The following is a 26,651-nucleotide window of genomic DNA, read 5'->3' on the forward strand; positions in this document are numbered from 1 at the left end:
CTTGCATTTACCATTTCTATATCTCTCATAATTTGTATACCTCTATTTGTATACCTTCAATGTTCTGGGGAATAAAGTACTAACCTTTTCAACCTTTCCCTATAACTGAGGTCCTGAAGTTTTTTCAACATCCTTACAAATTTTCTCTACACTCTTTCAATCTTATTTGTATCTTTCTAGTAGGTATGTGACCAAACTGCACATAATACTCCAAATTAGGTCTAATAAACATCATATACAATTTCAACATAAAATCCCAACTCCTGTACTTAGTACTTTGATTTATGAAGGCAAAAGTTTTCTCAATGACCCTCTTGTGGTGCCACTGTCAAGAAACTATGGATCTGTATTCCAGATCCCTCTGTTCAACCACACTCCTCAGTGCCTTACTGCTCACTGTATAAGACTTACCCTGGTTTGTCCTCCCAAAGTGCCACACCACACTCTTTCCTGCATTGAATTCCATCTGGCATTTTTCTGCCCATTTTTTGAACTGGTTCAGTTCCGACTGAAAGTTTTGATAGCATTCCATGCTGTGCACTATGCCACCAATCTTGGTGAAATCCACAAATTTGCTCATCCAGTTAACCACAGTATCATCCAGATCATTGACATAGATGAAAAGCAACAACAAACTGAGCACCAATCCCTGTGGCACACCACTAGTCACAGGCCTCCAGTCAGAGAGGCAACCATCTACTACCACTCTCTGGCTTTTCCCACAAAGCTAATGTCTAATCCAATGTACTACCTCATCTTGATTGCCAAGCGACTGAAACTTCTTCACCAACCTCCCATACAAGACTTTGTCAAAAGCTTTGATAAAGTCTATGTAGCCAACATCCATTGCCTTGCCTTCATCAACTTTCCTGGTAACTTTCTTGAAAAACTCTACAAGACTGGTTACTTCAAAAAACTCTACAAGATTGGTTTGAAACGGCCTACCACACAAGAAAGCCATGTTGACTATCCCTATCAGTCCCTGTCTATCCAAATACTTGTACATCTGGTCCCTTGGTATACCTTCCAGTAACTTACCCACAACTGATTTCAGGCTCACCAGCCTATAATTTCCTGACTTATTCTTAGAGCATTTCTTGAACAGTAGAACAACATAGCAAACCTCCGATCATCTGGTACCTCAGCCCTGGCTAGGGAAGTTTTAAATATCTCTGCTAGGGCCCCTGCAATTTTTGCACTCCCACAGGTTTCGAGGAAACATTTTGTTAGGCCCTGGGGATTTATCCACCCTAATTTGCCTCGACAGCAAATTTGTATGGGGTCCATGACCTCACTGCTGTTTTGCCTCACTTCTATTAGATTCTGTGTCTGTCTCCTGAGTAAATACAAATGCAAAAAAATTCATATAAGATCACCCCCATCACTTTCAACTCCAAGCATAGATGACCATTTGGCTCTTCCAGAGGACCAATTTTATCCCTTGCTATCCTTTTGCTCTTGATCTCTAGAAGCCCTTGGGATTCTCCTTCACTTTGTCTTAGAGTAACCTCATGCCTTTTTCTAGCCCTCCTGATTTCCTTTTTAAGTGTTCTCTTGCATTTCTTACATTCCTCTGATACCTAGCTCCTCTCACTTCTTAATAGGAGTTCTAGTATTGTACTGTCCCTAGTTGGAACCTCTATATATAGTATGTACTAATTAAGAAAAATTACCTGAACACATTTGACAAACTCTATCTTATCCAGTCCATTTACTGTCTGGGAGTCCCGGTCAATATGTAGAAAGTTAAAATTACATACAGTACTATCATGACCTTGAGCTTCTTGCCACAGTCTGCAATCTCTTTACAAGTTTGCTCCTCTAAATCCTATGGATTAATGTTGTCATCCCTTTCTTATTGCAACACACATCAAAGTTGCTGGTGAACGCAGCAGGCCAGGCAGCATCTCTAGGAAGAGGTACAGTCGACGTTTCAGGCCAAGACTCTTCATCAGGACTAACTGAAAGAAGAGCTAGTAAGAGATTTGAAAGTGGGAGGGGGAGGGGGAGATCCGAAATGATAGGAGAAGACAGGAGGGGGAGGGATGGAGCCAAGAGCTGGACAGGTGATTGGCAAAAGGGAAATGAGAGGATCATGGGACAGGAGGCCTAGGGAGAAAGAAAAGGGAGGGGGGAAGGAAAGCCCAGAGGATGGGCAAGGGGTATAGTGAGAGGGACAGAGGATAGCCTCAGTAAATGAGCTCTCCAGTCTGCTTGCCAGAGCACTGTGTAACATTTTCCCTGGTTAGCAATGCCATCCCTTCCCCTTTAATCCCTCCTGCTCTGTCATGTCTGAAGCATTGAGCTGCCAGTCCCGCCCCTCCAGCAAACAAGTCTCATAATGGCTACAATGTGAAAATTCCACGTGCTGATCCATGCCCTGAGTTCATCTACCTTTCCTACAATATTTCTTGCATTGGAATATACACAGCTCAGAACATTAGTCCCACCATGTTCAACCATTCGATTCCTGACTTTCTATGTAGACTTAATATCTTTCATCTTTCCCCACAACCCCTCCACCATCTGCTCTGATGTTCTACTCTCCGTCCCCTGACAACTCTAGTTTAACACTCCCTCCCATTCCCACTGCCCCCCCCCATGCAAACCTTCCCACAAGGATGTTAGTGTCCCTCTAGTTCAGGTGTAAACTGTCCCTTCTGTACAGGTTCATTTTCCCTGGAAGAGAGCCCAATGATCCAAAAATCTGAAGCCCTCCCTCCTGTACCATCTCCTTGGCCACATGTTAAACTTTATGATCTTCCTGTTTCCTTTTTATGACATGGCTAGCAATCCTGAGATCACAACCCTGGAGACCCTGTCCTTTAACTTAGGACCTAACTCCATGAACTCACTTTGCAGGACTTCGACACCCTTCCTACCCATGTCATTGGTACCAACATGGATCACAACCTCTGGCTGTTCACCCTCCCACTTAAGAATATTATGGACTTGATCTGAAAGGTCCCTGACCTTGGCATTTTCATCCACAGAATCTGTTGTCCATTCCCCTAACCAACAAATCCCCTATCAGCTCTTCTCCCCACTTCCCTTCTGAGCCACAGAGCCAGACTCAGCGCAGAAACCTGATCACAGTGACTTTCCTCTGCTTCATCTTCCTCCCCCCCACAGTACTCAAAGTGGTATACCTGTTGTTGACTACAGACGTACACTAGCCCCTTTCACCCTCCTGTCAGTTACTCAATTACTTGTGTCCTGTACCTTGGGTGTAACTTCCTCCCTAGATGTCCTGTCAATCACCTCCTCCATCTCTCAAATAATCCAGAGTTCATCCACTTCCAGCATTAATTCCTTGTCATGATCTGAAAGAAGCTGCAGTGGGATGCATTCCTTGCAGGTGTAGTTGTCAGGGAATCTGGACGTCTCCCTGCCTTTCCACATTCCACTAGAGGAGCAATCCACTATCCTGCCTGGCATCTCTACTGCTCTAATTTAAGAAAGAAAGAAAAAATTAATGAAAACATTCTATCTACAATCTTTTCCTTTCCTTGCTGAAGCTTCTATAAGCAAAACTTGAACTCTCCACCCTAACACTGGCCCACTCACACAGTGGCTGCTCCCACTATGGCAGCTCAGCTTAAACCTAATTTCTTTCTACTGGCACTTGCCAAGAGCCAAGATCCCTTGCTGATTAATCCTTCTGCACTCCTAACTTAATTCTTTAGCATCATCCTCCTCCCACGGTCACTGCATAATGCAGCATATTGATTTTATGGTCATCACTATCTCAGGTTCACTCTTTGCTGTTACTCACTCTCAGCCCGTCTCTTTTCTCTCACCCAACTCATGGATGTACTTGATGGGAGAGCCTCCAATAGATAAATAATGAACCCTATAGAGACATCCTACCGTCTATCTCACTGGTTACTTTCATTCCCCTTTCAACATTTATTAATCCTCTACTACCTGAAAGCAAAGAGAAATCTGGAGAAATTTCTGCAACACCCGTTCGCTGCTGTTTTTTATTGCGCAATCATGAATCTTCTGGAGGAAAGGCCTAAAAATCCATGGCTTTGCCTGCTGTTGATGACTGAGATTGAGGTCGAATCGCTCAGATAGAGATTGTGCTCGGTACTCAGTGTTGGAGAGCTGATTGGAGGCTCGAAGTTCTTGGACGACTCAGAGTCGGACTGTGGTCGGACATGGCAGGGAGAGTTTTTCTTCCTTCTCCCATCTGCGTGAGATGTGAAACATTTGAGAGACTTTGAACTTTTTACTGTTCTTCATCAAATTATGGTACTGTTGCACTGTTGTAACTATATGTTATAATTATGTGGTTTTGTTAGTTTTTTCAGTCTTGGTCTGTCCTGTGTTTTGTGATATCACACCGGAGGAAATATTGTATCATTTCTTAATGCATGCATTACTAAATGACAATAAAAGAGGACAGTGTGTCCTCATAATATAATCTAATCTAACCTTGAAATCACAGCGTTTTTGTCAGAGCTTACCTTTTGTCTTAATCAAGAAATCTGCAGCCACTTGATAATTTTCCAATTATTTGATAATAATCCTGGTACTTTATCACTTTTGTACTGACTTTGAGGCATTGAAAAGAGTTACTGGCTGCAATATTTTGAAATTGTAACTGAACATTTGTAGCAGACAAGGGAATAAAACTTGTGGAAAATCGGAGGACAAAAGTTGTTGCAACAAAAGAGCTGCAGAAATTGTTAACACAGGAGATGCTGGAAATCCAAAGCAATACAGCAAAGTTCTACCTTTCAAAGTCCAACCCTATGTCCCCTTCATGAGAGGTGGAAACAGGCAAGGCCAGCCAACATGGCTGTGGTGAAGCTGTATAGACCAATCCCCTGTACGGTGGATGCAATGGATTACAGAAACATTGATGAACTCCAACCATACCAACGACTTTGTGAGAGAAGGCTCATCATAGAATGAGCACATGATACAGCGTAGGGAACATCATCAGGATCCTGCACAACCGATAACTCATTTGTCACTGAAATCCTTACCTGGAATGTGAAAATCCACCATCATAGCAAATGAGGTGAAAAAGTACAAACTATCAATTCTTGTACTGAGTGAGACAAGATGGGTGTCGTTTGGGGAGACTCGACTGACAGACCTGGTAAGTATCATCGACTCAGGCCATCAGAGCAATGATGCACCACATACAGAGGGTGTAGCCTTCATGATGACACCAGAAGCACATAGAGTCGTGATCATATGGGAAGTCAACAGTTCCAGAATCATCACTTGTAGCTTTAGTAAAACAAAAGTGACGAAGATGAACGGCATCAGCATTAAGTGATGAGGGATACAATCCCAGGAGAAGTGACCTCCTTTGTCTATCTTGGAAGCATTGTGAGTATATGTGGTGGAATTGATAATGATATCAAAGCCAGAATCAACAAGGCCAGAGTAGTTTTCAACATCTTGAAGGAAGTGTGGATATCCAGAGTCATATCAAGGAAAACTAAAATCATAATCTTCAACTCAAATGTTAAAACAGTGCTCCTCTTTGGCTCTGAAACCTGGAGAGCAACAAAGAAGACACAACAAAAACTATAGGCTTCCATCAGCCAGTGGCTAAGAAGGATCCTAAACATCAGATGGATTGACAAGGGAACCAATCAGACTCTTTGGGAAAACACCAACAAGGAATCCAAAGAGATTCAAATATGCAAACAGAAATGGAGATGGGTTAGCCATACCTCGAGAAAGCAAACCAACAACATCACCAGGCTGGTATTAAAATGGAGTCCCCAAGGAGAGAGGAGAAAGGGGCATCCAAAGAACACATGGAGGAGTGATGTTGAGGCCGAAATTAGACCATATGAGGACACTCCTGGTCCACCCTTGAGAAACTGGCTCAGAACAGAGGACAATGGAGATGGGAGGTCATCGGTGGCCAACGTTCCACATGGAGTGAAAAGCCCAAGAAGAAGAACGCAATAAAATTCTAGAGTCGCAAGTCACCGCAGAGGGATACAGAGTGGAACAGACCCTTTGGCCCACTGAATCTGTGCTGGCCATTAATTTTACCCCTGAATCACACTCTAACATATCTTATTGCCCCAACATTCAACATCCCCTCCATGCCATGCACACCATTTATCTACTCAGTACAGACTCCTCATAGCAACTTTTTTGGGGTGTGGAAGAAAACCAGAGCACCCAGGCAAAACCTCTACGGTCAGAGGGTGAGCATGCAAACTACATGGGGACAGTAGTTGAAATTAGGATTGAGCCCAAGTTGCTGTAGCTGTGAATCAGCATCTGCCGTAGCTGCACCATTGTATGTCTGCAGTTCATTTACCTTAGCTGGTAATATGGTTGGTTATTCCTTTATGGAGCTGATGGGAGAGGTTACAAATAAATCGACAGTGAGTCGTAAACCATTTTAGTGAACATGAACTGATAGTCCAATCTGCTACCAGCACTCTCATACCTTCAGTTTTTTTCTTGAAAGTCTGTAACCTGCAAGAAATGCTTTCAATCCAGGTTTTGCATCCATTTATTTATTTATAGATACAGTGCAAAAAGACAGATTTATCCCAAGAGCTGCACTGCCCAGCAACCCACTATTTAACCCCAGCCTAATCACAAGAGAACTTAGAATGACCATTTAACCTACTAACTGGTACACCTTTGGACTGTGGGAGGAAACCATGCATTCACAGGAACAACATACAAAATTCTTACAGGCAGCATCGGGATTGAACATTAAACTCCGATGCTCCAAGCTGCAGTAGTATTGCGCTGACCACTACACTACCCTGGCACACAAAGCTCCATTGCCTGTTCCTGTTCAAATCCGTGGATAGGACTTAAAGAGCACAAAATTCTACATAGGCTCAATCTACGATGTATGCATAGGCTGGCACTGAGTGAGTGCAGACCCTGCTTAGCTGGTATTGCAAAATTGGCATTGGTGTTATCATCGCATTGTGCAGAAATTATGGAACGGCTTAACCTCTCCTCCCCCTTACAACTTAATTCAGAGTCAATAAAAATATTCCACGCAGATGACATAATGAAATGCTTTAAGGGATCTAGAAGTAATTTTGTCATTGGATAAATGTAGTGAAACTGTAATAGTATTAGAGATCAAATATGCATATGTATAAGAATGTTTGCTTTAAAACACAAAGTTATGAGGAAGAAGGAAATTGAAAATACCTGCACAGGGTAACAATGATTACCAGGTATCACTGCTGAAAACCAGCACTGCCAGCTCAGCAAACATTTAAAGCAAATTAGTTACTGATACTTGCATAACATATGCAGTATGTAATCATCAAAATTTCCTTCATTGTATAACTGAAATTGACATTGATGCCAGTTTCTTTGGCAGCTTGAGGGTAATATCTGCAAATCTATATCCATGTTTAAATGTACAGAATTTAGTGAGCTGGTGCTCAGAAAACAACCTGTCTCTTCATACAGCAAAGACTAGGGAGCTAATTATCAACTTTGGAAGGTCACAGGATGATGAGTATGCTCCAGTCTACATTAATGGAGTCATAGTGGAGAGAGTATCCAGTTTCAGGTTTCAGGTTTCTGGGAATACACATCTCAGAAGACTTTACATGGTCCACTAATAGTTGGTGACCTTTTACCGCTGCACCATAGAGAGCATCTTAACATACTGCATCTCTGTGTGGTATCTCAGTTGTACAGCAGCTGATAGGAAAGCATTTCAGTGGGTCATCTCTAGCATACAGAAGATCATCAGGACACAGCTCCCAGCCCTGGAGGACACCAACAACTCTTGCTGCCTAAGGAAAGCTACAAGCATCTGTAAGGACAATACACACCCATGCAATCATCTGTTTGAACTTCTTCCATCTGGCAGACGCTATAAGATTTTCTATGCCCGCACTTCAAGACTGAAAAATAGCTTTTCCCCCAGAGCTATAATTGCTCTGAACCAATCGATCAAGCATCATCCATAAATTTGTTATATTGCTACTTTAATACTGGTTTTATGGCTGTCATGCATCTGAGTTGTGTTTTTGTTCTGCTGGACATTGCTTGTACTGGCTGGTTACTTGATCTTATTTATTGTTTATTTATTTTATTTGTTGTTTTATAGCATTGAGTACGAGAGTTGCAAACACATTTTTGCTGTATTGGTACATGACAAATTGTACTATGCAATGACAATAAAGATATTTCATTTCATTTTCATTTCATTTCAAATAGCTATTATTTCTTATGCATATTTCATATTAAAAAATTAAGAATTTGAAAGTACCTTTCTGATCATTAGATACATATTTTCTGTATTCTTGTTCAAAGAGACAAACCAGTCGTTCTTGTAAACTGCTTTACTTCCAGAGTTCAGTTGGCAAGGTATTCCAAAATATTGACATATCTACATTTCTGGAATTGACTTCGATCTTCTTTCTCCTTCATTATGGCATAAGTTGAGTTTGACAAAATTAACTACTGATATTCGTTAATTAGTTAATTTTAGATCTATCAAACAAATTTTGTTTTTATATGTGTGTTTCTCAATGAAATTTTAACCTTGTGCAAAAGAAAGCTTTCAGATCACTCAATAACATGAAGTCAACATGTTAGCTTTCATTCAGTCTAAGCACTCTTGAATTTTATACAAAATAATGAGATGCACTTCCTATTGGAACACAGAAGGTTGATCTATGCACAAAGTCCAGAACATTCCATTTATATTTTGATTTATATTCTTTAGCCAGTTTTGAAGAGAAATGTTTCTTGCTTATATAACCAGCAACACAGCTGTTGACATCAGTAACTGTGTGTAACCATGGTAGGAAACCTTAAATGCAGCAAAAAATGAAAGGCTGAATCAGAATCAGGTTTATTGTCACCGGAATGTGACGTGAAATTTGTTAACTTAGCAGCAGCAGTTCAATGCAATACATTATCCAGCAGAGAAAAAAAATCCATACCAGACAGTGATGCAGCCTGCCAGAATGCTCTCCATGGTTCAACCACAGAAGTTTTTGAGTGTATTTGTTGACATGCCAAATCTCCCCAAACTCCCAATAAAGTATTGCCGCAGTTATTGATATAACAAGCCAGTCATACTGTGCCTCCAGATCGCAACTTGACTGAGGTGGTGGACTCAGAGTTCCTGGATTAGAAATGATTAAAATGTAGCTAAGCTTGCTGACACCAAAATGTAACTAGTCTGAGTATTGTTGTGTTTGCAAACCACTTGCCAAGGCAACTAAAGGCACGGCTTTGATGATTATCTTATTCTAAACTGTCGGAATCAAAATGCTAACCTGTTGCTACAATAATGGTCATAGGTGAAATGCTGCTTGAAACCAGGTTGTAACAGGTTTCTAAGATCTTAAGAAGAAATTTAGGAGAGCTAGAAGGGGACATGAGAGGGCTTTGCTGAGTACAATCAAGGAAACCCCCAAGGTATTTGATATGTATGTGAAGAACAGGAAGATGACTAGAGTGAGGGTAAGACTGTTCAGGGATAAACATGTGACTGGCATTGGAGGAGGTAGGTGAGTTCCTTAATCAATACTTTAAATCAGTATTCAGCAATGAGAGGTACCTTGATGAATGCAAGGAGAGCGTAGAACATGCAGCAATATGTTGACGCTAAGAAAGAGCTTGCACTGGAACTTTTGAAAAACACTAGGATGGACGGGATATGTCCCAGCTTCTATGGAAAGTAGGGATTGAGATTGCTGGACCTTTGCTGATGACCTTTGCATTCTCACTGGCTATAAGAATAGAACCGAAAGTTTGGAGGGTGGCAAATCTTAGTTCTTTGTTCAAGAAAAATAACAAGGATAATTCTGGGATTAATAGACCAGCAAGTCTTACATCAGTGGTGGGCAAACTATTGGAGAGGATTCTTAGAGACATGATTTACAAGCATTTGGAGAAGCAAAGCTTTGTGAGAAGCAGGTTATGCCTTATGAGCCTGATTGAATTCTTTGTGGTAGTGACAAAACAAATTGACGAAGGTGGTGCAGTGGATGTGGTGGATATGGATTTGAGTCAGCTATTCGACAAAGTTCCCCATGGTCAAGTCATTGGTGTATTTGAGGCAGAGATAGATAGATTCTTGATTAGCCAGGGATCAAAGGGTATGGGGTGAAAGTAGGGGAATGAGGATAATTGGAAAAATTGGATCAGCCCATGATTGAATGGCGGAGCAGGTTCGAATGGCCAAATGGCCTACTTCTGCTCCTATGTCTTATGGTCTTATAGACTCATTCAGAAACTCAGGAGGCATAGGATCCAGGGAAACCTGGTTGTGTGGATTCAGAACTGGCTTGCCCACAGAAGGCAGAGGATGGTAGTAGATGGAACGTATTCTGTCTGGAAATTAGTGATTGGTGGTTTTATGCTGGGATCTGTTCTGAGACCACTACTCTTTGTGATTTTTGTGAATGACTTGGATAAGGAAGTGGAAGGGTGAGGTGGTAAATTTGCAGATGACATGAAGGTAGGTGGTGTTTTGGATAGTGTAGAAGATTGTTGTAGATTACAACAGGGCATTGAGGATGCAGAGCTGGGCAGAGAAGAGGCAGATGGAGTTCAATCTGGAAATGTGTGAAGTGATACACGTTGGAATATCAAACATAAAGGCAGAAAATAGGGTTAATGTCAGATTCTTAGCAGTGTGGAAGTAAAACGGATCTTGGGGTCCATGCCAAAACATCCCTCAAGGTTGCCACAAAAGTTGAAAAGGTGGTTCTGAAGGCAAGTACTGTGTTGGCCTTCATTAGCCAGGGAATACACTTCAGTGCTGCAGCTCCATAGAAGTCTAATTTGATTACACTTGGTGTATCTGTTCAGTTCAGGGTGGCTCATTTTTGGATAATGTGGAAGCTTCAGAAAGGGTACAGAGGAGCTTTACCATGATGCTTCCTGAGAAAAAGTGGAGCAAGCAAGCAATGGCTTTTCTCTGAAGCAGAGGAAGATAATTGGTGACATGATAAAGATGATAAAGGGTTGGATAGAGTGGACAGGCAGCACCCTTTTCGCAGGGTGGAAATGACTAATATGAGCTGACATGATTTAAAAGTGATTGGAGGAAAGTAGAGGCAAGATGGCAAAGTTAATTTACTTACACAGTGGTAGGTGCATGAAATTTGCTGCCAGGGGTAGTGAGAGATTAAACAGACATTTAGATAGAGACATGGATGAAAAAAAAACGGAGGGCTTTGTGAGAGAGAGAGGTTAGGTTGAATCATGAGAAATTCTACAGATGCTGGAAATCCAAAGCAACACACTCAAAATGCTGGAGGAACTCTGCAGGTCGGGTAGCATCTGTGGAAATGAATAAGCAGTCGATGTTTTGTGCTGAGACCTTTCTTCAGGACTGGAAAGGAAGGGGGAAGATGCCAAAATAAAAAGGTGTGGGGAGAGGACGAAGAATAGCTAGAAAGTGATAGGTGAAGCCAGATGGGTGGGAAAGGTAAAAGGCTAGAGAGGAAGAGGAGAGGAGAGTGGACCATAGGAGAAAGGGAAGGAGGAGGTGATGTGCAGGTGAGAAGAGGTGTGAAGCCAGAGTAGGAAATAGACGAAGACAGGAGGAGGAGAGAAACATTTTTTTACCAGAAGGACAAATCGATATTCATGCAATCAGGTTGGTGGCTACCCAGATGGAATATAAGGCGTTGCTCCTCCACCCTGAAGGTGGCCTCATCATTTCATAAGAAGTGGCTATGGACCGAGATGTCGAAACGGGAATGAAAATCCGACTTAAGATGTTTGGTCAGCGGGAAGTTCCGCTTTTGGCGAATGGAGCCGAGGTGCTTGATGATTTACAACGGGTCGCACCAATGTAGAGGAGACTGCATCGGGAGCACCAGACATAATAGGCAATTCAGATTCACAGAAGAAGTGTTGCCTCTCCTGGGTGGACTGTTTGGGGCCCAAAATGGAAGTGAGGGAGGAGGTGAATGGGCTGGTGTAGCACTTTGACCACTTGCAGGGATATGTGCTGGGAGGGAGATTGGTGGTGAGGGAATCACTGAGGGAGTGATCCCTGTGGAAAGTGGACAGTGGGGAGAGGTAGAGATATATTTGATGGTAGGACCCCTTTGAAAATGGTGGAAGTTGTGGAGAATGATGTGTTGGATGTGGTTGTAGGTAAAGACAAGAGGAACTGTTAAGGCAGCGAGAAAATGGGGTGAGCTCGGATGTGTGGGAAATGAAGGAGATGCAGATGAGGGGAGCATCAATGGTGGAGGAAGAGAAACCCTGTTCTTTGAAGGAGGACACCTCAGATGTTATGGAAAGGAAAGCCTCATCCTGGGAACAGATGCAGCAGGAATGAAGGATCGAAGGAAAGGGGATAGCATTTTTACAGGAGACAGGGTGGGGAGACCATGGGAATTATAGTAGATGTCAGTTAGATTGATCTTGGAATAGATTGAAGTTCGGCACGACATTGTGAGCCAAAGCACCTCTATAGTGCTGTACATGTAAGTTCCATGCTCTATTACTGACAAATTATCATTTAGAAAACTTAGCAGAAATTTGCTGAAATAATTTTTAGTATTCAATTATAATTCATACCAAAGTAATTTTAAAGGGCAGCACTCAAGCCAATTTCAGAATTTAAAACACTTTTGAAAGTGTCCTAATTCTTCTGAGATGTGCACAAACTGATTTGCAATAAGCAGCAGGTAGTACTCAACAAGTCCTTACCCATGGACAGTAGTCATTGTTCTATCTTTATGTGTCTCTGCTTGGTGAGTCTGTAATTTCAGGTCTATCTCCTAGGGTGATACTAAGTGGAGACTGGGTTTTGCCTCTAAAAGAAGGAAAATGAGATAGGCAGTGCTTTACACTCCTGCATTGATGATAGCATGTAATTGGCAATGGAATAGCACTGGTAGATTCCGACAACAATAATCTGCTTCACCATACAAGTGCAACTAGGAGATTCTGTACCTTCAAACTCTTGCTGTTTAATATGGAACTGATTGCTGGGTTGGTTAAACTCCTAAGGATGTGTGCAACAAAGTGAGAGGAGAGCCCAATGATATAAACAGACTATATTATGGTATATTCAAAGTTTGTAAGTTGTGTGAAGGATGCTGTGAGGGAAAGGATAGAGAAATAAACATTTCTCTGAAGATATACATGGGAAAAAATGGAAATTTTTGTACTAACTGTGGGGTTTTTCTCCTGAAAAGTCATGTTCGGTCTCTATTTATCACCTCCTCCAAAAGTACCATCCAAAAACGGGAACTCAGTTATTGCTGAAAGCCCACTGGTAACCGAATAGCTGGGTTTTCATCTGAGTGCAAGGGGAATTTTGAACTGAAGGCTCTTCTCACCATCTGCAAACTGGTTACGGAGGAGTGACTGCTGATTGTTGCAGTTCTTTAAATGCAAGGAATCGCCAGTCTGATTCCTTTCCTTTTACTTGGAGAAGACTGTGTGGTTTGTGGAAGAATTTTTTTTTCTGAATTTGGCTTCACTCTTCTCTAATTTACAGACTGACTTTGGAGATCAGAAATCTTGCATCTGTACAGCAGCTGGGACAGAAAAGAAAAAAGGTAAATAAAAGATCAGTACCAACTTGAATATGCAGGAAACTGCAAATGCTGAAATCTGAAATCTAGCAAAAAGCGAACTGCTGGAGGAACTCAATGGATCAAGCGACATCAGAGGATGGAAAGAAATTGTTGAAGCGTATTGTCAAGACCCAGTTCTGACCGAAGGGTCTTGGTCCGAAACGTTGACTGTTCGTTTCCCTGGATGCTGTCCGACATGCTAAATTCCTCCCAGTGTGTTGTACATGTTGCTTTGACCCTAGCATCTGTAGAGTATTTTGTGTTGTCAAGATTTGTCGAGACTGACAACTAATTGATCTGCAAAAGAAAACAAACTCTACAAAGACAAAAAAAAATAATACTGAGCACGAGTTGTAGAATCTAAGAAATTTATAATTCTTCCATATTATATTTTTAAAGCTTTAGCATTAATTTATTCCAATCAAATTTACAATTTTAATTCCCTCCCAAAATATGAAGGTCACTCCTACCGCCAATTATTTCAAATTTAAATATGTATACTTGAAACTCAATAGAAAGGTCATATTCCGTGCTATTGTCATGGTCCAGTCCGTGAAATCCACATTCCGGTTTACGATTCGGTCCATGTTCCTTATTCCAAGTTTTCCAGTCTTCCCCAGTTTCTGTTGAGGCAGCTAATTCTTCTTTGGGCTGGCCTCATAAATAGTTTCAGGATTCAGCCTCTGGCTGCTGGATTGTTCCTGTCAATACCCCCTGTCCTGGTTTGATCCCTTCACCTTCCCTTGTTTCGTCTGGAGCCTTGACTAGCCTGTAACCCTTGCCTGCACTGCTGTCTAGTTCAATCACCAGAACAAGATAAGGAACTGTCTATCGTTGTTTTGAACTGTCTCTGTGTCCACACCTTCACTGGGTACGTCCAGCTGTTTGCCACTACCTTGTGTTGGGAACTGTCTGTCTCTGTCCACACTTTCACTAGGTAGGTCCGGCCATCTGCTGCTACCTTGTAGACAATAGACAATAGGTGCAGTAGTAGGCCATTTGGCCCTTCGAACCAGCACCACCATTCACTGTGATCATGGCTGATCATCCACAATCAGTATCCAGTTCCTGCCTTATCCCCATAACCTTTGATTCCGCTATCTTTAAGAGCTCTATCCATCTCTTTTTTGAAAATATCCAGAGACTTGGCCTCCACACCCTTCTGGGGCAGAGCATTCCACATATCCACCACTCTCTGGGTGAAAAAGTTTTTCCTCAACTCCGTTCTAAATGGCCTACCCCTTATTCTTAAACTGTGGCCTCTGGTTCTGGACTCACCCCTCAGCGGGAACATGCTTCCTGCCTGCAGCGTGTCCAATCCTTTAATAATCTTATATGTTTCAATAAGATCCCCTCTCAGCCTTCTAAATTCCAGAGTATACAAGCCCAGTTGCTCCAATCTTTCGACATATGACAGTCCCACCATCCTGGGAATTAACCTTCTGAACATACACTGCACTCCCTCAACAGCAAGAATGTCCTTCCCCAAATTTGGAGACCAAAACTGCACACAGTACTCCAGGTGTGGTCTCACCAGGGCCCTGTACAGCTGCAGAAGGACCTCTTTGCTCTTATACTCAATTCCCGTTGTTATGAAGGCCAGCATGCCATTAGCTTTCTTCACTGCCTGCTGTACTTGCTTTCAGTGACTGATGTACAAGAACACCTAGATCTCGTTGTGCTTCCTCTTATCCTAACTTGACTCTATTTAGATAATAATCTGCCTTCCCATTCTTACCACCAAAGTGGATAACCTCACATTTATCCACATTAAACTGCATCTGCCCACTCACCCAGCCTGCCCAAGTCGCCTTGTGTTGAGAACCATCTCATTGTATTCTGCATTCTGGCCCTATGTCCTGTACCCAAGGAGGGGTCCCAGCTCTATGTTCTGTGTATGAGTCTTGGCCCTATGTCCTGTTTCCAAGGAGGGGTCCCGGCTTTGTGTTCCATGTTCCTGTCTCTCCCTTGACCAAGGCTCTGCGTTCCTGTCTCTCCCTCGACCAAGTCAAGGCTTTGGGGTCTCGTCCAGTCCTAGCCACGTCCAAGAACCTTGTCCTGTCCAAGCCACGGCTTTGTGTTCTCATCTTGTCCATGTGTCTCGCCCAGCCCAAGGTTCCCTCATCCTGTCCAGGAGTCTCACATCCAGTCCTGTTGCCACTCCTCGTCCTGTAGCCACATCCTGTCCTCGCCTAGTTCTGGAGTCCGAGCCCAAGTCAAGTCCCAGGTTCTGGGTCCTTGCCCAGTCTCTGGCTCGGAGTCCATACCCAAGCCTCAAGGAACTTAAGTCCTGTCATGTGCTCACCTAGATCTGGGGTCCGAGCCCAAGTCAAGACCCAGGTTTCAGGTCCTTGTCCAGTCTCTGGCTCGGAGTCCTTGACCAGGTTCCAAGTTCCAAGTTCCTCGTTCCTCGTCCAGGTCCCGCTTTCCTAGTCAAGTCCTTGCCCAAGTCTGTGTTCTTGTCCCAGATCTTAGTCTGCATCCAGTCCCGTTCCTAACTCTAGTCCAGTTCCTAGTACTTCAGTGTCTGTGTCTTGCATTTGGGTCAGCTCCCAGCGCCCGCTTATGACAGCTATATGTTTTCATATCACTGTAACTTTTTCTGGGGAAGATGAGACAGGTTGCACCCTAACCAAAGAGGGATTGCAGGAGATAAGGGAAGAGATTGCTGGGCAAGTGAGGTACCAGAGGACAGCAAACATGGTCCACCTTTTCAGGAAAGACAGCAGGGAAAATCTTGGCAACTATAGACCTAAGAACCAAACATAAATGGTAGGGAAGGTCATTGATTCTGAAGAAGAGATTTAATGATCATTTTGATAGCAGGGGACTAATCAGAAACAGTCAATGTTACTTTGTCAGGGAAAGATCCTGTCTGACAATTTGATTGAATTATTTGAAGAGATAACAAAGTATATCAAAGAGGGAAGTGCATTAGATGTGGTTTACATGGACTTTAGTAAGGGATTTCACAAGAACCTTCATGGGAGACTGGTTCAAATTGTTAAGTTCTCTGGGACCTGGACAAGTTGGCAAACTGCATCCAAAATTGACTTGGTGGTAGGAGACAGGGAATGATGGCAACAAGTTGCTTTTTTGATTGGATGCCTACGACTAGTGACTTCTCACAAAGATCAATGCTAGAACCCTTTCTAATTGTAATATATGTGAATGACTTGGATGTGAAAGATATGATCAGCAAGTTTGTAGATGTCATGATGTTCTGTTGAGGTTTTGATAGTGTAAAAGGTGGCTTTGGGCTACAGAAAGATGTCAATATATGGGTGAAATGGGCTGGAAAATTGTAGGTAAATTTATACCAAGCAAATGTGAGATGATGGATTTTGGCTAGGATATGCATCCTGAATGTATATGTTTTCAAACATATTGAGGTGCGTGTAGAGGGACCTTGAGTACAAGTCCATCAGTCTTTGAAAGTGGCAGTACAGTTGGATAGTGTGGTTAGGAAGGAATATGGGATGCTCATTTTCAATGGTTGGGGCACTGAATACAGGAATAAAGAAAGTAATTTCCAATTTTATAAAACCTTGGTCAGACTTCCGCTGGCCTACTGTTTGTAGCTCTAATCACTATGCTATATGAAGAATGTGATCTTACTGAAGAGGGTTTAGAGGAGATTCACTAGAATGCTGCCTCCAATGAAGTAATCTTGTTATGAGGAGAGACTGGAGAAATTTGGCCTGTTCTCTCTGAAGCACGGGGACCATGATACTGTAGACATCAGCAAATCTTTCCCCATATCAGAGGCAGATATAACTAGATGATTAATATTTACAGAGGATATAAAGAGAATCTTCTTCATCCAGAGAAAGATAAGTGTATTGAATGCACTGCCTGAGAAAGTAGTTGCAGCTAGATGACAGATGATATTTATGAAGTGTCTAGAAGACCACCTGTATTGCTTAGGCATAGAAGGTTATGGTGATAGTGCTGGGAGATGGGACTAACAATGGTTAGAACTGACGTTGGGCTGAGACATCTGATTCAACGTTGAACTATTGTATGTGTCTATTGCTCTTCCTTTCTGTTCTCATTTTCCAGCTAGGTATTTTGTTTGTAATTAATAAAGAATAAACATAAAAAACATTTTGAATTATCCAGGAATTATCAAGCAATGCATCCAGTATTCTGTCAGGGAATACCTTTGAAACCAGGGATGCCATTGTGTATTAAGTAATGATTATTATTTACATGATAAGATAATCATCATTTGAGTTTTCAACTGATTGAAAAGAGAACTTATTCAGGCAAAGAAAAAGCAACATTTTGCCACATAATTTGTTTATTTTAATATTTGCTACTAAAATTCTTGGTATAGAATTATCATACAGAATTATCCAAATGATCATGAGTTTAAGCTACGTAATTAAATCAGAATCAGGTTTGTTATTACTGTCTTATGACAAGAGATTTGTTTAGTTACAGCAGAACCGTGCAAAGACATAAAATCACTCTAAATTACAAAAAAAAGTGCAAGAAAACAGAATAACAAGGTAGTCTTCATTTAAGAGGCAAATCTGAGATAGGAGATACCATTTCGTTGGCTCATCATTCAACCCTGGAAAATCTGGACAGTGAAGATGCATGCATCAGGATGCTCTGCATTGACTATTTGGCATTTAACATTATCATCCCCTCAAAACAAATCAAGCTTCAAGACCTGGCCTCAATAGTTCCTTGTGCAACAGGATCTTCGACTTCTGCTGCTGCAGACTCCAGTCAGTTCTGATTAACAACAACACAACTTCTTAGAAGCCTGTGAAGATTCAGATTGTCATTTATAACTTAGAAAAAACTTCAAAAAATATGAGGTGGCGAGCATGCAGGTTGGCTGCGTCGTGGACTGGGATGGAAACACCAATGTCCTTAAATGGAAAAACCTTCAAAAAGTAATGGATACAGCCCAATTCATCACAGATAAAGCCCTCACCACCATTAAGCACATCTACAAGAAATGCTGTCACAGGAAAGCGGCATCCAAAATTAAGGACCCCCACCATCCTGGCCATGCTCACTTCTCACTGCTGCCAACAGGAAGGAGTACAGGAGCGTCAGGTCAGGCACCACAGACCCAGCAACAGTTGTTGTCCCTCAACCATCAGGGACTGAACCAGAGAGGATAAGTTCACTCACCCCGACATTGAACCCCATCCCCCAACAAAATGGACAAGTAATGTGCCAGAGGGCAAATAATGTGTCAGATCTTGTCTTCTCCATGTCTGCAGAAATCTCTCAATGAAGGCAGAGATCCATAATGAAACTATCAAAAACTATTGTCTTCTGTACATTGTTCAGCCATTAAGGGCTCAAACCCAATACAAAATTACCTAACAGGTAATTTTTACCCTTTTCTATGCTTGAGTCATGGTCTACATACAGTAGATTCCTCAAAGCATTGGAAAGGTACCACCAATGTTGTCACTGCAAAATCAAACAAATATGTTGGCAAGATGAGGTAATCAACATAATTATCCCCGCCAGGTGAGCATACCCATCAAGGAGGCCCCAAGCCAGCTCCAATGTTCAGACCACTTTGTGCACATGGCAGACTCCAAACCCTCCATTCTGAATTCTAGCAGGACAAGAGATCACAGGGTCAGAAGAAACCAGTGAGTTTAGAGTTTGAGGCCTAGTATTCAGTGATCTGTCAAAGCCAAGAATCAAGGCCTGAGGGTTAAACTAGAAGTCAAGTCCCACTGGCCAGTCTGAGAATGAATCTCTGCAAGTCCACAGGGGAAGGCAAAAGCCCAGTACTGCAAGTCTGAGTCTGCGGGAAGCTGAAGACAGCCTGTCATGGGGTTGGAGGGCTGTGTATGTGAGAGGGTGGGAGGGAGGAATAGGCCTTGTTTTGCTGCTGTTGTTTGGTTGCTTGTTACATTTAATTTGGTTATGTTCTGTGTTCTTCTGCCAAGCATCATGGGCATGCTATGTTGGCATCAGAATGTATGGCAATACTTACAGGCTTCCTCCAGCACCCTCTCGGGTGTGTTGGTTGTTAACACGAAGGATGCATTTCACTGTATGTTTCAATGTACTTGCAATAAATAAACTGGAATATTGAATCGTGAAATGGTTCAATGATATTATCAAAGGCTCAGTGAAAAAACAAGTAAAATCTGCACCAACATGTAGAATTCCTGGCTGATTGGGATAATACTGGGAATCACAAGTACATTCTTTGAGAATGCACAGAAGCCGAGTCAAAGGTGCACACACTACTCCTTAACTAAGACCTGTTTCCCCTCTAGAATCTCCTGAAACACGAGTAACAAAATCTGCAGGTCCCATACTGTCTCACCAGCCAGCTCGGAATACAGTACACAGAAACATTTCATCCTCAGACCCAAGGCATTGCAAAGGAGGATGGGGCAGCTGGCAGGTTACACAACAGAACCCAGGGGATAGTGACTAAACATTGCTCCTCGAACAACCAAAAAGAGAAGTGGGACTTGACAGAGATTGCTGCTGACACCACTGTGGTTAAAGAATTTTCACCAACGGTTTCATCTCAGAAATTGAAAGGACAGTTTAAAAGTTTGCAGATGGCACAAAACTGAGAAAGAATATTTAATATAAAAGGGGAAAAAAGCTAAAAAAGAAAATTAACAAAATCTGTCAGTACTTGGTATATTAGTTTCAACAGGAAGTGCTGGGGTTACTCATGAAGGCAGGCAGCAACAATGGAGAGAGAATTTACATTGCAAGTTAATGAGCTTTGATCAGCTGAGTATCTTAAACATTGTTTTTTTCCCAGATTTCTGCAAATGCTGCTTTTTATTTTTGCTTTTAAATTGATTTAATTGTTATTTAGTGGTGACACTAGAGAAGGGGAATATAAAGGGCCAGAAATCTAATCACAATCACAGCAGGATAGGTCCTGGACCCAGCACATAGAGGCAACCATGAAGTAGGAACATTAGCATCTCTATTTTCTTATATGTTTAAGGAGATTTGGCATGTAATCATCAGAGATTATAACAAACTTCTACAGATGTAGAGTGGAAAGCATTCCAATTGGTTGCATCACAGCCAATTGGCAAGAATGCAAGAGGCTACAGAGAAGAGTGGAATCCGCCAGTTCCAACTCAAGTACAACTCTCCCCACCATCAAGGACATCTGCAAGAGGCAATGTCGCAAGAAGGCGACATGCATTAAGTATCCCCACCACCTCAGGGTTCAACAAACAACATCCCTAACATTACCCATTTGTATTCACTCTCTCAGCTTGCACTAATGTCACTGTTTATTTTCCAAAGAGCTTAACTCTCATTGTGTTTCTATCCTAGGCGTACTATACATTGACAAATATATTTAAAAATGAACCTTAAAGCAGAGGTGCCAATGAATAGAGCCATCAAGGAAAGAGAAATGAAAATCAAATCCCAGTGGGATGGAATTGCCAAACAGAGAAACTATTGCCGGAACTTGCACATTAACTCAGGTTGACTATTCAAAACATTAAGCAGTTCCAGTCTTCATGTTTGAAAAAGGTGTAGAAACACTGCACGAGAAGCAAAGAGGTTCACAAAGGACGGGAGATGTATTTATTAAGACCGAATTAGAAGGAAAAGGACCAAGAGCGAGCGACCAGAGACATCCTTAAATTATCATGCAAGAGTTGGACTTTGGTTAGTACTTTTCCTTTACAAATCCAACTGGTACGACAGAGAAAGAAAAAAAGATTGGCTACGTCCAAGGAGCAGAATGCTCGAGGAAGTATGGAATAGAAAGACAATGCAAGGTTTGAACGGGAATAGGAGTAGGCGATACCCTTTAGATGAGGCGAGCAGCCTCCGTGCAGCTGACTTGAAATAACTCAATCCACATGATACATTCGCTTCATCAGGCGAACCTGACTCACAGCTACCACTGGTTGAGCGGGTTAACTGTTCAGGGAAAGTACACGATTTAATGTTTAAACAAAAGTCATACGCCCGGAAAGTACAGTTTCCTCCGTCCCACCCCGCAGTAGAACGAAGGGGGTAGAGGAATAATCAGTGTGCATTGGAGTGACCCAAATAGGTACCGTGGGTGGGCGGCGTAGGCAGCGAGCCGCGGGAAGAAATAACACGCTCTCTCGCTTGCTACCATTCCGCGACGCCCCAACGCTGGACAACTTGCTCAAACTAAAGGCAGCGCAACCTCCGCCGCCCATCGGACCGCACTCTCTCCCTTCCGCTTTCCCTGATGCGCTGGAAAGTCCCCGAGATGTTCTGTGAAGCCGTAGTCATTACATCCGCCCCTCATTTGTGTACACGTGATTGGCTTTATTAAATAACACTGGCATATTGGGGACACAGTAAGAAGTACTTTGAAAAGGTCCAGCTTAAAAGCTGTGAGTAATTCTTGTGAGATTTTTACTTTTATGAATCCTACCGTTAAAATACGATTATATTTATATTTAAATTTATATTTAAATGCTGGAATTCCCGCCTGCTCCGGACAGTTACTAAATAGTACCTGATGCTGAGTAAATTCAACACTTCCCCTTTTTTTAAAATCAATTAGGTCAAAAGTCAAGTGACAAGAGATTCAGTGTGGACGGTGTAGCCTCCGACCAGAGCTAGTTCGTGAAGAATGGACGGTGAAGCAGCGCTAATACCCCACTCTACCCCTAATTTGCTGATGTCGCCGACGCTGGAAAAAGTTCCTCAGCTCCAGCGCCAGGATGCAGGCAAAGGCATCACAACATCGGAAGCTGTTTTGGGGTAAGTTATCAGAGAGGCTGTTCTTCCTATCTAGAGAGTTGAATCTATTCCTGAAGCCGGAGTTCGGACATTAAGGTCCCAGCCTCGAATTCGGACGCCGTAGGAATCTTGCCCAGGATCATTACGATCTGACCTGAACAGAGCAGGGTTTCCACTACTGAAGAGTTGATGGATGGAATATCGAGTAAACCCAGGCTTGGATCTATGTGAAGCCGCCTATAGTCTAATAGTCTGCTGGCGTTTTCAGATGCGCTTAAAATGACCGTTTATGTGAATTGTGAGGAAACACTCTGCAGTGTTTTGACCATTATTGGATAACACTGCAGAGTACCTTAGCTGTCGAGAACTGATAAGAGTAATACATCTTTTTAATCTTCTAAATTTACAGAATTTAATGTATCAAGAAATAAGAGTTCTTCATTAAATGCTAAAACTAAATATCCCAATTTGTAGAACATAGCGTGACGCGATGTCGTTGTGGCAGTTGATCTCTGTTTGAGAAAGTTACTGAATATTATTGCGTTCAGAAAGGTTGTCGAATACACACATGAGGGTAATTTAACTCATGTAATTATACTGGCGTACCTCTGAAGCATCTATTTATCTCTGTGAATTTCCCTCCCAGGCATTTTTCCTTTTTTGTGTTTAGTTTCTCTTTGCAGAAACTTGGGATAAAATTAAACTCACTTGAATACACAGTTCTTAGTAGTTTCACAGAAAAAAGGATGGTGGTTTAGTCATTAATAAAGTTGGATAAGTGAGGATCTCCTCCAAGTTTGCACTTTTGTTTAATTTGGACCATTTATTTTAATAGTAAATATCTGTTAAAATGAATTATCACTTTCAGAGTGTATTGCAGTGTTTAAACCTGTATTTCAGGTGCTTCTAGATCTACATTTTTTAAAAGAGGGTGTAGGTGCTGCTGACAAAACCAACATTTTGTCCTCTTTTGCCCTTGAAGGTGGTGGTGAGCTGGCCTACTGAGCTGTTGCATTCCTTTCTGGTTGAACATAATAACTAGAGGACTTGATAAGGGAATTTCAGAGGGCACTTACAAGTCAAATACTGGGGCACTCATGTCTAGAGTGGCTTAAGTTCAGAACCTGTAAAAGAACTGCAGATTTCCTTCATTGAGGAACATTAACAACAATCCAGTCTCTAAGCTAGTCTCAGTTATCCAACAACAAATTAGAATGCTATGAAGTGGGAATAAGACAATAAGACAAGACATAGGAGCAGAATTAGGCCATTCAGCCCATTGAGTCTGCTTTACTATTCCATCATGGATGGATTCCACTCAATCTTTGATGCACTCACTGACTAATCATGAAACAATCACCTACTGCTTTAAATATACACATGGACTTGGCCTCCACTGCAGTCTGTGGCAGAGCATTCCACAGATATGCTACTCTCTGGCTAAAAAAAATTCCTCCTTAACTTTGTTTTAAAAGGGTCACCCTCAGTTTTGAGGCTGTGCCCTCTACTTTTGGACACCCCCACCATAGGAAACATCCTCTCCACATCCGCTCTATATAGTCCTTTCAACATTCGGTAGGTTTCAGTGAGATTCCACTCTTCCCCCCCCCCCCCCCACCATATTGTTTTAAATTCCAGTGAGTATGGGCCCAATGCAACTCATACGTTAACCCCTTCATTCCCTGAATCATCCTCTGAACTCTCTCCAATGACAACACATCCTTTCTGAGATATGGTACCCAAAACTCTTAACAATACTCCGTGCGGCCTGACGAGTGTCTTATAAAGGTTCAGCATTATTTCCTTGCTCTTGTACTCTATCCTCCTTGAAAGAAATGCCAACATTGCATTTGCCTTCTTTACCACAGTCTCAACCTGGAATTTAACCTTCTGGGAGTCTTGCACGAGGACTCCAAAGTCCCTCTGCACCTCTGATGTTTGAACCTTCTCCCCATTTCGATAATAATCCGCACTATTTTTCCTTTTACCAATGCATCATCGTACGTTTCCCAACACTAACACTTTTTTGACATTTCTACCAATTTGTCTAAGTCCTGCTGCAATCACATTGCTTCCTCCGCACTACCTATCCCTCCACCTATCTTCGCATCATCTGCAAACTTTGCCAGAAGACCATATATTTCACTATCTAAATCATTGACAAACAATGTGAAAGGCAGCAGTCCCAATACTGACCCCTGAGGAACACCACTAGTCACTGGCAGCTTACCTGAAAAGGCCCCTTTTATTCCCACTCACTGACACCTGCCTTTCAGCCATTCTGCTATCCATGCCATTATCTTTCCTGTAACACCACAGGATTTTATCTTGTTAAGCAACTTCATGTGTGGCACCTTATCAAATGGCTTCTATAAAATCCCTTTACAGAAACCATGATGACTTTGACTTATTTTATCATTAGTCTCCAAGTACCTTGAAACTTTATCCTTAATAATATACTGCAACACTTTCCAAACTATTGAGGTTAGGCTAACTGGCCTGTAACCTCCTTTCTTTTGCCTTCTTCCCTTCTTAAGGGGTGGAGTGACATTTGCAATCTTCCAGTCCTCCAGGACCATGCTAGAATCAAGTGATTATTGAAAGATCATGACCAATGCATCCGTTATCTCTTCAGCAAACTCTGTCAGGACTCTGGGATGTAGTCCATTTGGCCCAGGTGATTTATTCACCTTAAGACCTTTGAGTTCGCCTTTGTAATAGCAATGGCACTCACTCCTGCTCACTGACACTCACGGACCTCTGGCACACTGCTAGTGTCTTCCACGATGAAGACAGATGCAAAGTACAATTTAAGTTCATCTGCCATTTCTTTGCCCCCATTAATACCTCACTAGCATCATTTTCCAGTGGTCCAATATCAACTCTGACTTCCCTTTTACTCTTTCTATAACTGATTCTTTGTCTTGATCCAATGTAAAAACAAGTGTGGTAGTCAATTGTTTCATATCATATATAACTGAAGTCTCTGACAAACATATAAAGAAATTGTAAACTCTTCTCTGTTTTCTGCAAAAACTTATTTAGATTTTAAAATTTTCCTTTGAAAATGAATCTTAAGCTCTTTTGAGTATAATGTCTTTCTTTAGGCTCATACATTCCATTTAGAGATGAAAATCAGACGATTATATTTTGAAAAATCATTCACTAAAGATTATTTGTTTTGAATTCAATCAAATCTTAGAAGATAAAACATTAACTGATATGGTGACATCTGGGTTTACTCTTGAGACACCATGAATAAGGTTGTAAAATAGGTATTCTTTTAGATTTCTCACTTCTGGTTTTAAGAATTAAAATGATATTGTCAAATCAGATATTTGCACATGGCAAAACTAACCACACTTCAGTATCATCATCGTCATGTGCCATGCCCAGTTTGAGCTTTGACTGCCTTGGCCCACACACTCCTGTTTCGGGTCAAGTGGATCAATTCATTAGTATTCATTTCCAGTTCTCTGGCTGCTGTCTCCATCATCATTTGTCTTTGTCTTCCTCTTGCTTTCTTCCCTTCAATCTTTCCCATAATTACTGTGTATTCTAACTCCTCTTTCCTAATCACATGTCCAATGAAGTTACGTTGCCTTTTCAGGATCTCATATATTATTTCTCTTTTTGTGTTTGCTCTGTTCATGACATCCTCATTAGATATTTGTTTTGTCCATGATATTCTTTGCATCCTCCTCAAAAACTACATCTCTGCTGCTACAATTTGTTTCCTCATGTTAATAGATATTGTCCAACATTCTGAGCCATATAACATAACTGGATAAATGTAACATTTCAGTACTCTGGATAAACTTCAGTATATCAACAGTATATTCAGCCAGGTAACACTTTTATTAAACTGGATAAAATCAAGGACGAACCAGAAGCAACTCATATCCACTTTGAGCCTATGAAAAATATTTGGGGTTTTATAGAAAGTTAAACCTCCTGAAACATGTTTATAATAACTTCCAATAGAAGTAAACTGTCTTGTACCATGTTGTGGTATCAGTCTGATGAAATGCATGCACGGAAATAGCAGGCAATCTTTTCAAGTTGGGGGTTGAAATCACACTACGCTGTATTTGTAACTAAGTTTTAATCGTTTCACATGATATTTAGTTTTTGCTACTTTAACAAAAGATTGAACTTGTTTAAAATTAATATGCTTAGATCATGCTGAACTGAGTATGTGCCACACCAAGAGGAGACAGCTGTGCAAAAACCACAACAAAATATTTTGTTCTCCAGCAGCTGTAAAGGGGATATTGGGTATTCTTGTTGTCAGCAAAAATATGAAGGCATTGGGAGTTTGTAAACAAAACGTTTGGCAAAGCGAGATTGCCTGAAAGTCCATGAGTTTTAAAGACTAGTCTTTATTTTAGGTCATTCAACCAT

General features: G+C 41.7%; 2 protein-coding genes across 3 annotated transcripts in view; one reads left to right on the top strand and one right to left on the bottom strand.

Moving 5' to 3' along the window:
• LOC140204180 (lectin-like) overlaps window positions 1-26,651 on the bottom strand; it is a 138,242-nt gene that overhangs the window by 68,389 nt on the left and 43,202 nt on the right. The gene's annotated exons all lie outside the window — the stretch shown is intronic.
• Window positions 21,522-26,651, top strand: part of LOC140204179 (uncharacterized) — a 38,368-nt gene continuing 33,238 nt past the window's right edge. Inside the window, exons 1-2 of the mRNA XM_072270639.1 lie at window positions 21,522-21,895; window positions 22,069-22,268. Coding sequence (XP_072126740.1) covers window positions 22,138-22,268 — 131 coding nt within the window. The 5' untranslated portion in view covers window positions 21,522-21,895; window positions 22,069-22,137. The remainder of the gene's footprint in view (window positions 21,896-22,068; window positions 22,269-26,651) is intronic.

Source organism: Mobula birostris, chromosome 10, assembly GCF_030028105.1.
Source record: "Mobula birostris isolate sMobBir1 chromosome 10, sMobBir1.hap1, whole genome shotgun sequence".
Lineage (NCBI taxonomy): Eukaryota > Metazoa > Chordata > Chondrichthyes > Myliobatiformes > Myliobatidae > Mobula > Mobula birostris.